Source organism: Ranitomeya imitator, chromosome 1 (genome assembly GCF_032444005.1).
Source record: "Ranitomeya imitator isolate aRanImi1 chromosome 1, aRanImi1.pri, whole genome shotgun sequence".
Taxonomy (NCBI): Eukaryota; Metazoa; Chordata; class Amphibia; order Anura; family Dendrobatidae; genus Ranitomeya; species Ranitomeya imitator.
Window position 1 is genome coordinate 349,360,501 of NC_091282.1, and position 14,212 is coordinate 349,374,712.

General features: G+C 46.4%; 2 protein-coding genes across 2 annotated transcripts in view; both read right to left on the bottom strand.

Moving 5' to 3' along the window:
* TBC1D10A (TBC1 domain family member 10A) overlaps window positions 1–14,212 on the bottom strand; it is a 97,491-nt gene that overhangs the window by 63,950 nt on the left and 19,329 nt on the right. The gene's annotated exons all lie outside the window — the stretch shown is intronic.
* On the bottom strand, window positions 1,997–10,798 carry LOC138657508 (uncharacterized). The gene is made up of 3 exons (XM_069745288.1): window positions 10,166–10,798; window positions 9,518–10,079; window positions 1,997–2,253 (listed from the first exon to the last, which is right to left on the bottom strand). The coding sequence occupies exons 1-3, from the start codon at window positions 10,217–10,219 to the stop codon at window positions 1,997–1,999; spliced, it is 873 nt and encodes a 290-aa protein (XP_069601389.1). The 5' UTR covers window positions 10,220–10,798.

Sequence of the window (14,212 nt, forward strand, 5' to 3'; positions counted from 1 at the left end):
GGTGCATGTCATATGTCATGTCATGTCATATGGTGCGTGTCATGTTGCATGTCATGTCGCATGGTGCATGTCATGTCGCATCTTGCATGTTGTCACATGTTGTATGTTGTCACATGTCATATCGCATGGTGCATGTTCTGTATGTGTGTAATGTATGTTGTCTGTACTATATGTGTTTTTTTTTTTTTTTTACATTCAACACATTAGCCGGATGATGGGACTGCTACTGTCCTATCATTGGCTCATGTGTTACTCACTGTCACTGCAGCAGGCATAGCCCGATGGGACTTGTAGTCCTTTCGGACGATGCCTGCACACAGAGACACACACCAATGACCCCACCGCACAGCCCCGCGGACCCCCCGCCCGCTCCAGCACCTTCCGCAGACCCCTGGATTTTTCCGCGCGGATTTGATAAATCTGCAGGGCAAAAACGCTGCGATTTTGCTGCAGATTTATTGTGGTTTTCCTGCGGATTTCAATGCGGTTTTACAACTGCGGTTTTCTATAGAAGCAAAGGACATGACAGCCCCATTTACAGAGGACTTAAAATCCTAATACTCAAAAGTCCATACACTTACACTAACATTATAGTCCTTGACTGCTGGAATAGAGAAATAATGCATTAGAAAAAAAAAATATATATATATTAAAAAATAAACTCCCAACATATTGTTGGACAAATCCAATCTACTGATCTCTAGATGTTCATATTATGGGGTCACTGAAGAACTAGCAGTCTTCTGGGAAGCCTGGCTGTGGAGTCTGTAAGCCAAACCACCAACCCCAACTCTGCAATATTCCTGACTTCCAACTCCTCAGGACTGCCTCAATACTGAGCATGTACATAAAGTGCAGCACAGATTCATCTCACCTAAAAGCAGAGATAATAGGCATTAGACCTACTGGTAATTATGTTTCCAGGAGTACATCCTGGAGGACGTCCTCCTCATCCTTGCCGGGAAACGCACGAGAGTTTAAAGGGACACTGTCACCTGAATTTGGAGGGAACAATTTTCAGCCATAGGGGCGGGGTTTTCGGGTGTTTGATTCACCCTTTCCTTACCCGCTGGCTGCATGCTGCCTGCAATATTGGATTGAGGTTCATTCTCTGTCTTCCATAGTACACGCCTGCACAAGACAAGATTGCCTTGTGCAGGCATGTACTATGGAGGACCGAGAATGAACTTCAATCCAATATTGCAGCCAGCGGGTAAGGAAAGGGTGAATCAAACACCCGAAAACCCCGCCTCCATGGCTGAAGATTGTTCCCTCCAAATTCAGGTGACAGTGTCCCTTTAAAGGTCATGTCCCACCCCCAATTCCTCAGTGTTGTAACAAGAACCACCTCATGGAAAATGCAAATAACTTTAATGACAGAATCATATGACAAATTAACAAACCGGGGGGAGGAATTACCAGTGCTGTCAGGATGGACTCCTGGAAGCATAATTACTGGTAGGTCTAATGTCTATTTTCCAGGATGTCCCTCCTGACAGCACGCTGGAGAGTACCAAAGCACCTCCCTAGGGTGGGATTACCGCCTGGAGAACTTTCCTACCAAAAGTGGTCTGCTGACCAGACAGTACATCAAGTTTATAGTGTTTGCAGAAAGTGTCAGCACTGGCCCATGTTGCTGCCCTACAGATATGCTCTAATGATGCTCCTGCCCTCTCGGCCCAGGAAGCAGACATCCCACGTGTAGAGTGGGCTTGGTAAGCATCTGAGATTACGGTCGTGATCCAATGTGCGATTGAGGCCTTAGAGGCCTTTTTACCCTTATTATTTCTCCCGAAAAGAATAAACAGGTTTGGATCCACCTGCCAGGAACTGGTGGCCTCTAGATAATCTAAAACCGCCTGTTTGACTTCCAGAGAGTAAAGGGCTTTCTCCTTCGTGTTGGAAGGATTGTTACAAAAGGAAGGTAACACTATCTCCTGATTTCGTTTTTTTTCAGAGCCTACCTTTGGTATGAATGAGGGATCTAATTTCAGGATTAAACTATCCTCCCTAATCTGGAGTCTCTGGTACATAGGGCTTGGATCTCCCCCACCCTCTTAGCCGTGGTGATCGCTACTAAGAACGTAGTTTTCCGTGTGCGAATTGATATAGGCATATTCTCGCCCAGAGCGTATGATCCCTTACACAAGGACCTGAGGACCAGATTAAGGTCCCAAGGTGGAGTCAACTGCCTAATGGTGGGGCGCAGCCTCTGAGTAGCTCGAATGAACCTTACTATCCACGGGTGAGATGCTAGAGGATAGTCAAAGAAAGAGCTTAAATAATCAGATAATTTTATTTGACTCGCACAAAAGGTAGAAAAGTTGGTTTCCAATGACCCTAAATACAAAAAGTCAGACGAGTGTACATATTGAGGGAGGGAAACAGACGGTATACACGGCAAAACTGGGAACATCACTCTAATAGCCAGACCAGAAGATCTTGCATCAATTGTAAAATAAAATAAAACCTGGTCAAACAAGAGAAAAACGCCACAAATTGTCAAAGTGACACAAACCGAATGTATATCCTCAATACCTATGGTCGCTGCCCCCCGAAGAAGCCCCTCCACGCGAAACTCGCGTCGGGGCAACGGCTCTGCACGGCTTGGTTACACCACTCTCCCACATGGGTAAGAAATGAATAAATCCACCACTTCTGTTCTGCACTATTTTCAGCACTTTAGCAATCCTATATAGTTAGGTGTAGGCAGGCGACCATAGGTATTGAGGATATACGTTCGGTTTGTGTCAATTTGATAATTGGTGGTGTTTTTCTCTTGTTTGACCAGGTTTTGTTTTATTTTACAATTGATGCAAGATCTTCTGGTCTGGCTATTAGTGTTGTTCCTAGTTTTGCCGTGTATATCGTCTTTGTTTCCCTCCCTCAATATGTACACTCGTCTGTGACATTTTTGTATTTAGGGTCATTGTAACCCAACTTTTGTACCTTTTGTGAGTCAAATAAAATTATCTGATTAATTAAAAAAACAAAACGTTGTCTCACTATTGTTCGAGTATATAGTTCCATATCTTATGTAAATTGTTTTAATTGGTGCAAAAGTGAAATTCTGCCCTATTGTACGTGGAGTGGGTTAAAAAAAAATCAAAATGTTTGACCTGAAGAGTGGACCGGTCACTTCTGTTAGTCGCTTCATGACTTTTGAGACTGTAGTGGTTAAGTTAGAAAGTCAATCTGATATAGCAGTGCATATGTTTATTGTTTCTGTGCTTTTTCAGTTGGAATCCACCTGAGAAAGGTGATGTGTGCACATACCCTTCTAAGTGTTCCTTTACTGCATCTGGAGTGATGCCACTATTGGCTTGAAGGAAAGGAAATATTCCAACACCTGAATGTGCATTGTAAGGGACAAATGTGCAAACATTGCTGCTACAGCCCATCATACGTTGAAGGGGGTTTCAGAGCTTGCCACCCATCTACAGGACCGGACCTAAGTGTTTGAGTGGGAACAAGTTCTCCAAGTCGCCTGTGTGAATTGAGCGGTAATGTGCATGCGTTACCTCTTTTAGATTCACTGCTTGAGGGAGCGGATTAGAGCTCTCAGCAATTTTCATCAGACCTATAAATAATGATGGCAGCCTGCATGACTTCCTCCATTAATGCTGAGACCTGCACTTTCAAGGCCCTTGTTGAACCCTGCAACCCCTGAAGGAAGTTTAAGATTCTAGGTATGTCCGGGGTATCTGCGACATCGGACCTGCCACCCTCCAGACAGAATCTATTCCAAATTTTTTTTAGGTAAATTGCCAGTGTGACTGGTTTTCTACTGGCCTGGATAGTGGCTATGACCTGCCAGGTGTTCCATTACGGATATCGCCCGAATTCTGTTATCTGTCAAAGTCTCCACCGATTTTGCTACGAGGAGAAAGTCTTCCAGGTATGGAATTATTATGATACCCTGGTTTCTCAGGAAGGCCACCACCTCTGATACAAACTTCGTGAAGATACAGGGTGCCGAAGCAAGCCCAAAGGGGAGGCATTGAAACTGGTAGTGGCAGGTCCGGGTTGGCAGACCTCTCACGAACCTTAGCAGCCTCTGTGATGAGGGATAAACCGGGACCTGATAGTAGGCCCCTTCTAGGTTTAGAGTGCACATTACAGAATCCTGATCTATGCTCCTGGCCTTTGGGGTAGAGGGACTCCTCCTCGGGAAGTTTCGACCCTGAGCCTCTTGACAGGGGGAAGGGTACTGGCAAGCCGCACGATCCCCCTGAGCCCAGTAAGCCTGGGCAGCTCTTCTTGTGCGTCCCTCCGTGCAGGGACAAGAAAAACACTGAGAAATTGGGGGTGGGACATAACCTTTAAACTCTCGTGTGTTTCCTGTCCCGGCAAGGAGGAGGAGGACGTCCTCCAGGCCCAGGTGCTGTCAGGAGGGACGTCCTGGAAAGTTAGATCAGGAACAGAGCAGATATTTATATGACATTTATAGGACATTCCGCACTGAACCTAATTTAGTATATATTTTAGGAGCCTGTCCATTTTACACCAACTCCGACTCTACCAAAAGGGACACCAACTGACTCCACACCCCTGCTGGGAAAGTCTGACACATCTACAGTATCATGCCCATACTTTAAGACATCACATTCACGTTCATATTTCACCAATGCTCATCCGCCTATGAATAAATGTAGAATCAGTAGTGTTTGTTTTATCACCTAGGAGAGCAGCGTTCCAGAACTATTGGCACTCGCCATACAAAACTACTTCTCTGCCAAAATGAAAACATCCAAAACATGTCAGGTATTTGGACACTTTAATCACAGCCTAACACCGGTACATAAGGATGAGGTTCTTCATCCAGACGTTTCCTCTGTGCTTCCTTCTTGATGATCCAGCTCTCGGACTTATACCTACATGTAGTCACCAAACTACAGCAGACTGCTACCTGTATCACAAAGCATGGCAGCGTTATAGAACACACTTCATACCAAAGTCTATGGGGAAAATCATTCACCTTCCTCAATATAGAACAGCAACGGATTACATGAAAGGGATTGTCCCATATTCAAACTTTATCCTAATCACAGGATAGGTAGTAAGTGCCTGACCACTTGGATTATCATTGGTCACAAGTACCGCTGTCCTACATTTTAACCCCATTAGTGACAGAGCCAATTTGGTACTTAATGACCGAGCCAATTTTTGCAATTCTGACCACAGTCACTTTATGAGGTTATAACTCTGGAACGCTTCAACGGATCCCGCTGACTCTGAGGTTGTTTTTTCGTCACATATTGTACTTCATGTTAGTGGCAACATTTCTTCGATATTACTTGCGATTATATATGAAAAAAACGGAAATATGGCGAAAATTTTTAAAATTTTGCAATTTTCAAACTTTGTATTTTTATGCCCTTAAATCAGAGAGATATGTCACGAAAAATAGTTAATAAATAACATTTCCCACATGTCTACTTTACATCAGCACAATTTTGGAAACAAATTTTTTTTTTGTTAGGGAGTTAAGGGTTAAAATTTGACCAGCAATTTCTCATTTTTACAACACCATTTTTTTTTTTTAGGGACCACATCACATTTGAAGTCATTTTGAGGGGTCTATATGATAGAAAATAACGAAGTGTGACACCATTCTAAAAACTACACCCCTCAAGGTTCTCAAAACCACATTCAAGAAGTTTATTAACCCTTTACGTGCTTCACAGGAACTGAAACAATGTGGAAGGAAAAAATGAACATTTAACTTTTTTTTGCAAACATTTTAATTCAGAACCATTTTTTTTTATTTTCACAAGTGTAAAAACAGAAATGTAACCATAAATTTTGTTATGCAATTTCTCCTGAATAAGCCAATACCCCATATGTGGGGGTAATGCACTGTTTGGGTGCACCGCAGAACTTGGAAGTGAAGGAGCGCCGTTTGACTTTTTCAATGCAGAATTGGCTGGAATTGAGATCGGACGCCATGTCACGTTTAGAGAGCCCCTGATGTGCCTAAACAGTGGAAACCCCCCACAAGTGACACCATTTTGTAAACTAGACCCCTTAAGGAACTTATCTAGATGTGTGGTGAGCACTTTGAACCCCCAAGAGCTTCACAGAAGTTTATAACGTAGAGCCGTGAAAATAAAAAAAAAAAATAAAAAAAAAAAAAAAAAAAAAAAATCGCATTTGTTTACACAAAAATGATCTTTTCGCCCACAAATTCTTATTTTCACAAGGGTAACAGGAGAAATTAGACCACAAAAATAGAATTATTCTTACCGTTAATTCGGTTTCTAGGAACCTTCCACGACGGCATATGGAGGTTGTCTCTTTGCCCTAATGGGGAACAGGAAACACAGAGAGGTTTAAAAGGACCTCCCACCTGCCAGTGACTTACAACTGAACCCATAGCACCGGTTTACCTTCCGAATCCCAGAACTAATCCAGGAATATATATCGGGTGGGAAATTAGTGCCGTCGTGGAAGGTTCCTAGAAACCGAATTAACGGTAAGAATAATTCTATTTTCTCTAGTCACCTTCCACGACGGCATATGGAGGAATACCAACTAATTTGGCACTAGGGAGGGACAACGGCCTGCAGAACTTTACGGCCGAAGACTAAGTCCTTATTGGACAATACATCTAATCTGTAATGTTTAGAGAAAGTATGAAGTGAAGACCACGTTGCTGCCCTGCAGATCTGCTCTGGGGATGCACCTGCTCTTTCTGCCCAGGAGACTGACGTAGATCTTGTTGAATGGGCCTTGATCCCTACTGGAGGTATTTTGTTTTGAGCAAGGTAGGCTTCCGTTATAGCCTTTTTGATCCATGTAGCAATGGTACTTTTAGCTACTTTTTTACCCTTATTTTGCCCAGAGGGATGGACAAAGAGGTTATGATCGATTCTGAAAGCACGGGTCTGATCTAAGTATTGCAGCACAATACGTCGGACGTCCAGAGTGTTGAATCTTCTTTCTTCCGAATTTGCAGGACTATGGCAAAAGGTTGGTAGAACAATCTCTTGGGAACGATGAAAATCAGAGACTACTTTTGGAAGCAAAGAAGGATCTAGACGAAGTACTATTGAGTCATCTCTCACTAGAAGATACGGCTCTCTTATAGATAAGGCTTGTAGTTCACCCACTCTTCTAGCCGAAGTTATGGCTACCAAAAACACAGTTTTGTATGCAAGATTTTGAAGAGAGCAGGAGGAAAAAGGTTCAAAAGGCGGGCCTGTAAGACCTTGAAGCACCACATTCAGATCCCATGGGGGAACTATTATCTGTTTTCTAGGATTCATCCTAGTTGCTGATGTTAAAAATCTTTTGATCCAGCGATGGCCTGCTAGATCTTGATCAAAAAAGGAGCTAAGTGCCGAGACCTGGACTCTGAGAGTACTGGGCCTAAGACCCATTCCTAAGCCTTTTTGCAAAAAATCTAAGATGTTAGGTATATTAGGCTTGAGAGGGTCTGGAAGGTTAGGTAGACAAAAAGACGAAAACTTTTTCCAGATTTTGTTGTAGATGGCGTTGGTTACTGGCTTTCTCGATTTTTGGAGAGTAGCTATGACAGAGTCCGATAGTCCTTTTGCTTTCAAGACCTGGGCTTCAGTAACCACGCCGCTAAATTCCATTTCTGAGGGTCTGCATGGAGAATAGGACCCTGAGAGAGGAGATCGTTTTTTAGAGGTAACATTACTGGTCCATCCACTTGTAGTTGGATGATCAAGTTGAACCAACTTCTTTTGGGCCAAAAAGGGGCTATCAGGATAGTCGGAGTTCCTTCTATTCGTATCTTCCTTAGAACCTTTGCCAGGATTGGGATTGGTGGAAATGCGTAGACAAGCTGGAAGTGCCAATCTTGGACTAGGGCATCCACTCCTCTGGGATTGCCTCTTGGGTTCAAGGAAAAAAAGGTTTTGACTTTTGCGTTCTGGTGAGAGGCAAAGAGGTCGACTTCTGGAAGACCCCACTTTTGTACTAGCATATTGAACGTTTGAAGGTCCAGGCTCCACTCGCCAGGATGAATGTCCTGGCGACTCAGGTAGTCTGCTTGAATATTTGCAGTCCCTTTTAGATGAATTGCTGTCAGTGACAGTAAGTGTTTCTCGGCCCAATAAAAAATTCGAGCGGAGATCTTTTTCAAACTGAGGAATTTTGTGCCGCCCTGACGCCTGATATGCGCCACCGTGGTCATGTTGTCTGAATAGATCTGGACATGTTGACCGGAAATCTGACGGCTTGCTGCTAACAGGGCCTCTTCCACAGCTTTGAGTTCTCTGAAATTTGACGATTTCTCGCTGATCGACTGGTTCCAAAGACCTTGGTAAGGAACATGATTTACTATGGCTCCCCAGCCTCTCCTGCTGGCATCTGTCTTGATCGTAGTTATCGGGAGCTGAATCCAGCTCACCCCCTTCAGGAGGTTTCTGGAATTCATCCACCATGTTAAGGATGCTTTCACTCGACCTGGTGTGTGAATCCTTCTTGTTAGAGTGCCAGGTTGACCATCCCACCTGTCTAGAATGTGGGTTTGGAGAATTCTGGAGTGAGCTTGAGCCCAAGCCACTGATTGTATACAGGCTGTCATGGAGCCTAAGAGAGACATTCCTTCTCGAAGAGTAGGACATCTCATCTCCTTGAATTTTCTGACTTTTGCTACTAATGGTAGCCTGTGATCGTCTGGGAGAAAGGACATCTGTTTTGTTGAGTCCAGAACCACCCCCAAGAACTTTCTGGTTCTTGAGGGTTGAAGCTGAGACTTCTTCATGTTTGGAATCCAACCCAGAGACTTCAATATCTCCAAAGTGGTTGACACATGGGATATCAGGGTCATCTCGGTGGGGGCAACTACCAGTAGATCGTCCAAGTAGGGCACTATACAGACACCTTGACTCCGGATAAATGACACTGCCTCTGCCATGATCTTGGAGAATACCCTTGGTGCTGAGGAAATGCCGAAGGGAAGGACTCCATACTGATAGTGCTCCACTCGATGACTCCCCCGTATCGCAAACCTGAGGTATTTTCTGTGTCTCGGGTGGATAGGAATGTGAAAATATGCATCCCTTAGGTCGATGGTTGCCATAAAGGACTGATGTCCTATCAGAGGAATTGCAGATCTTACAGACTCCATCTTGAACTTGCGATATTTCACATGTCGGTTTAGACCTTTTAGGTTTATAATAATTCTTACGTCCCCTGAGGGTTTGGGTACTAAGAATAGACGGGAATAATGTCCTTTTCCTTGTTCCAGATGTGGAACTGGTGAGATCACATTTGATTTCATAAGATCTCTGAGACCCAATGTCAACAAATTGTGATCTCTTGAAGACGTAAGGGTAGTAACTTTCAGACCCTGAGGGGGGGAAGAAATTAACTCTATTAATAGGCCCTCCTTGATGACATTGAGGACCCAGTGGGAACTGGTGATATTTTCCCACTGACCCACATATTTTGAGAGTCTCCCCCCTACCGGGTCGGAGTCATTGCTTGTCCTGTTGGGACTGTTGCTGCTGCTGCTGGGGGACAAAAATATTTTTCCCTCTACCTTTGGCGTAACTCCACCTGCCGGTTTTGCCTTTCCCTCCCCATTCCTGATTAACCATACTAACAATGTTAGCGTGCACCGGGAACCCCACTCTTTTCTCCGATCTGAGTCCGCCAAACATCTGATCCTGTACGGACTGTGGCTCATATTCCTCTTCTAGGCCCATAGTATTACGGACAGCAGATACTAAATCCTCAATGTAATCTGAGGAAAAGAGGTATTTCCTGACCTCAGCTTTAGGTGATACAGGATCTTCCCAGCCCACAGATGAAGTATGGGAGAGGTCTGAATCAGAGTCTGATTCGACCGCCTGAATTTTTCTCTTTTTAGCTGGGGAATGCGGCGGCGGAGGTGGAGGTGGAGGAGTAGTAAAAGCTGCTAACGAAGATTGCACCTCCTGTTTTACTAAGGAGCGAATTTCATCCAGCAGAGATGGTTGCTCAGCTTTTACAATCTTGTCAGTACATGGCTGGCAGAGTCTTTTGTCCCAGTTAAGAGGGAATTTAGTAGAACAGACTGGGCACTTCTTTTTAATAGCGGCTTTAGGGGCAGACTTCTCTCCCTGAAATGACAAGGGAGAGGGGAGTGAGGACATTAAAACCCCCTATAGGTACTACCTCCCGGATCCTATCCCTGCAAAACACTTACTGTAGCAGGGGTAGCGCTGGGCTCCGCAGATGCAGGGCACAAGGAACCATCCATACTGGGAAAATTAGTCTTACCTCAGTGGTGGTTCAGCAGGGTTTAAGAACGCTGTCCGCACCTGCCTCCAGCAATCAGCAGTTCCCCCTCCCCCTCCGGGATCCATGTGAGGGGACGCCATCAGTCCGACACGCCGGCCGGCGAACCCGGAAGAAGCGGCTTCCAGGAGAACGAGGGACCGGAAGTGACGCGCGAGACCGCCGACGTCACATCCGGAACGCCGAGCCGGCAATGGAGGGGGAGAACGCTGAGCAGCTCATGGAGGAGCCCGGCGAGGGATCCCAGGCCTGCTTTGCCCTCGTGGGGGCGCGGGAAGGCCGGGAGGGGGTCCCTGAGGCACCTGCATAGCAGGACGACGGGAGCAGCAGGGGAGGAGGCGGAACGCGACCACCAGCTGCCCGGCTACAACAGGCAGAGCCTGCACAAAGGTACCGCAGTCGCCGGCCACAACAGCACCTGGAGACCTCTCCCTGTCCCATGGGGAACAGGAAAGACACTGGCAGGTGGGAGGTGGGAGGTCCTTTTAAACCTCTCTGTGTTTCCTGTTCCCCATTAGGGCAAAGAGACAACCTCCATATGCCGTCGTGGAAGGTGACTAGAGAAAGTTGTTGTGCGATTTCTCCTGAATATGCCAATACCCCATATGTGGGGGTAAACCACTGTTCGGGTGCACGGCAGGGCTTGGAAGAGAAGGAGCGCCGTTTGACTTTTTCTATGTAGAATTGGCAGGAATTGAGATTGGACGCCATGTCGGGTTTGGAGAGCCCCTGATGTGCCTAAACAGTGGAAACCCCCCACAAGTGACATCATCACAGCTAGAAGATCGTTGGGTACAGCCGGGACCAGCTGCTTCGAAAGCATCACCAAACCAGGGATTCAAGCTTCAGGAGGCTAATTTGCATATTCCAGGTGCCTTCTGGGAGAAGCGAAGTCTCCCTAAGCTAGAAGATCGTTGGGTACAGCCGGGACCAGCTGCTTCGAAAGCATCACCAAACCAGGGATTCAAGCTTCAGGAGGCTAATTTGCATATTCCAGGTGCCTTCTGGGAGAAGCGAAGTCTCCCTAAGCTAGAAGATCGTTGGGTACAGCCGGGACCAGCTGCTTCGAAAGCATCACCAAACCAGGGATTCAAGCTTCAGGAGGCTAATTTGCATATTCCAGGTGCCTTCTGGGAGAAGCGAAGTCTCCCTAAGCTAGAAGATCGTTGGGTACAGCCGGGACCAGCTGCTTCGAAAGCATCACCAAACCAGGGATTCAAGCTTCAGGAGGCTAATTTGCATATTCCAGGTGCCTTCTGGGAGAAGCGAAGTCTCCCTAAGCTAGAAGATCGTTGGGTACAGCCGGGACCAGCTGCTTCGAAAGCATCACCAAACCAGGGATTCAAGCTTCAGGAGGCTAATTTGCATATTCCAGGTGCCTTCTGGGAGAAGCGAAGTCTCCCTAAGCTAGAAGATCGTTGGGTACAGCCGGGACCAGCTGCTTCGAAAGCATCACCAAACCAGGGATTCAAGCTTCAGGAGGCTAATTTGCATATTCCAGGTGCCTTCTGGGAGAAGCGAAGTCTCCCTAAGCTAGAAGATCGTTGGGTACAGCCGGGACCAGCTGCTTCGAAAGCATCACCAAACCAGGGATTCAAGCTTCAGGAGGCTAATTTGCATATTCCAGGTGCCTTCTGGGAGAAGCGAAGTCTCCCTAAGCTAGAAGATCGTTGGGTACAGCCGGGACCAGCTGCTTCGAAAGCATCACCAAACCAGGGATTCAAGCTTCAGGAGGCTAATTTGCATATTCCAGGTGCCTTCTGGGAGAAGCGAAGTCTCCCTAAGCTAGAAGATCGTTGGGTACAGCCGGGACCAGCTGCTTCGAAAGCATCACCAAACCAGGGATTCAAGCTTCAGGAGGCTAATTTGCATATTCCAGGTGCCTTCTGGGAGAAGCGAAGTCTCCCTAAGCTAGAAGATCGTTGGGTACAGCCGGGACCAGCTGCTTCGAAAGCATCACCAAACCAGGGATTCAAGCTTCAGGAGGCTAATTTGCATATTCCAGGTGCCTTCTGGGAGAAGCGAAGTCTCCCTAAGCTAGAAGATCGTTGGGTACAGCCGGGACCAGCTGCTTCGAAAGCATCACCAAACCAGGGATTCAAGCTTCAGGAGGCTAATTTGCATATTCCAGGTGCCTTCTGGGAGAAGCGAAGTCTCCCTAAGCTAGAAGATCGTTGGGTACAGCCGGGACCAGCTGCTTCGAAAGCATCACCAAACCAGGGATTCAAGCTTCAGGAGGCTAATTTGCATATTCCAGGTGCCTTCTGGGAGAAGCGAAGTCTCCCTAAGCTAGAAGATCGTTGGGTACAGCCGGGACCAGCTGCTTCGAAAGCATCACCAAACCAGGGATTCAAGCTTCAGGAGGCTAATTTGCATATTCCAGGTGCCTTCTGGGAGAAGCGAAGTCTCCCTAAGCTAGAAGATCGTTGGGTACAGCCGGGACCAGCTGCTTCGAAAGCATCACCAAACCAGGGATTCAAGCTTCAGGAGGCTAATTTGCATATTCCAGGTGCCTTCTGGGAGAAGCGAAGTCTCCCTAAGCTAGAAGATCGTTGGGTACAGCCGGGACCAGCTGCTTCGAAAGCATCACCAAACCAGGGATTCAAGCTTCAGGAGGCTAATTTGCATATTCCAGGTGCCTTCTGGGAGAAGCGAAGTCTCCCTAAGCTAGAAGATCGTTGGGTACAGCCGGGACCAGCTGCTTCGAAAGCATCACCAAACCAGGGATTCAAGCTTCAGGAGGCTAATTTGCATATTCCAGGTGCCTTCTGGGAGAAGCGAAGTCTCCCTAAGCTAGAAGATCGTTGGGTACAGCCGGGACCAGCTGCTTCGAAAGCATCACCAAACCAGGGATTCAAGCTTCAGGAGGCTAATTTGCATATTCCAGGTGCCTTCTGGGAGAAGCGAAGTCTCCCTAAGCTAGAAGATCGTTGGGTACAGCCGGGACCAGCTGCTTCGAAAGCATCACCAAACCAGGGATTCAAGCTTCAGGAGGCTAATTTGCATATTCCAGGTGCCTTCTGGGAGAAGCGAAGTCTCCCTAAGCTAGAAGATCGTTGGGTACAGCCGGGACCAGCTGAATTTTTGCCTGTAGGACATTATTGCAAGAGAGCTTGGCTGAGTAGATTACACAAGAAGGAAAACACACAGCAAGTCAGCAGGATCTAGGAGCAACATGGCAGATGTGACAACCTACATGGTGAGCTGCAGCATGTGCTACATGTTCACAGATCGACCAGAAGAAGAATCCAATTTCACCTGTCAGAAGTGTAGACTAGTGGCCCTTTTAGAAGAAAAGGTGCGGGGTCTGGAAGAAAGAATAGCAACTTTGAAACTCATCAAAGAGAATGAAGACTTTCTAGACAGAACAGAAGCATCTCTACTGGTCACAGAAGGTGCAAAAAGTGTCAGAGAACCTCCAAAAGCAGATGAGTGGAAGCATGTGACCAAAAGAAGCAAGAAGACCATGGAGAAATCACCAACCACACAACTGAAGAACCAATATCAAATCTTTGTAGAGGATGAAAATGGCACACCTAAGAATGAAGCAATACCAGCAAGCAAAAAAGAAAAGGGCACACAGCAACAAGTGACAGCAAAAAGTACAGCCAAGAAGCAACGAAGAGTGGTGGTGGTGGGAGACTCACTACTGAGAGGCACCGAAGCAGCCATCTGCAGACCGGACATAACTGCAAGAGAAGTATGCTGCCTTCCAGGTGCGATGATCAAGGATGTGACCGATAGGATACCAAAGCTCTTCAGCTCCAAGGACGTCCACCCATTTCTTCTGATGTTGGCACCAATGACACGGCAAGGAAGGACCTACCGACAATCTGCAAGGACTTTGAAGAGTTGGGGAAGAAAGTAAAGGAACTGGATGCACAGGTAGTTTTTTCTTCTATCCTTCCAGTAGACGGGCATGGCACCAGGAGATGGAACAGGATCCTTGATGCAA

Coding starts and splice junctions, on each gene's coding strand:
- LOC138657508 (XM_069745288.1), bottom strand. CDS start 10,219: ATGGATGGTTCCTTGTGCCCTGCATCTGCGGAGCCCAGCGCTACCCCT. Junction 10,080..10,165: donor CCAGCGCTACCCCTGCTACA/GTAAGTGTTTTG, acceptor TTGTCATTTCAG/GGAGAGAAGTCTGCCCCTAA. Junction 2,254..9,517: donor CAGGTGGAGTTACGCCAAAG/GTAGAGGGAAAA, acceptor ACTATCCTCTAG/CATCTCACCCGTGGATAGTA.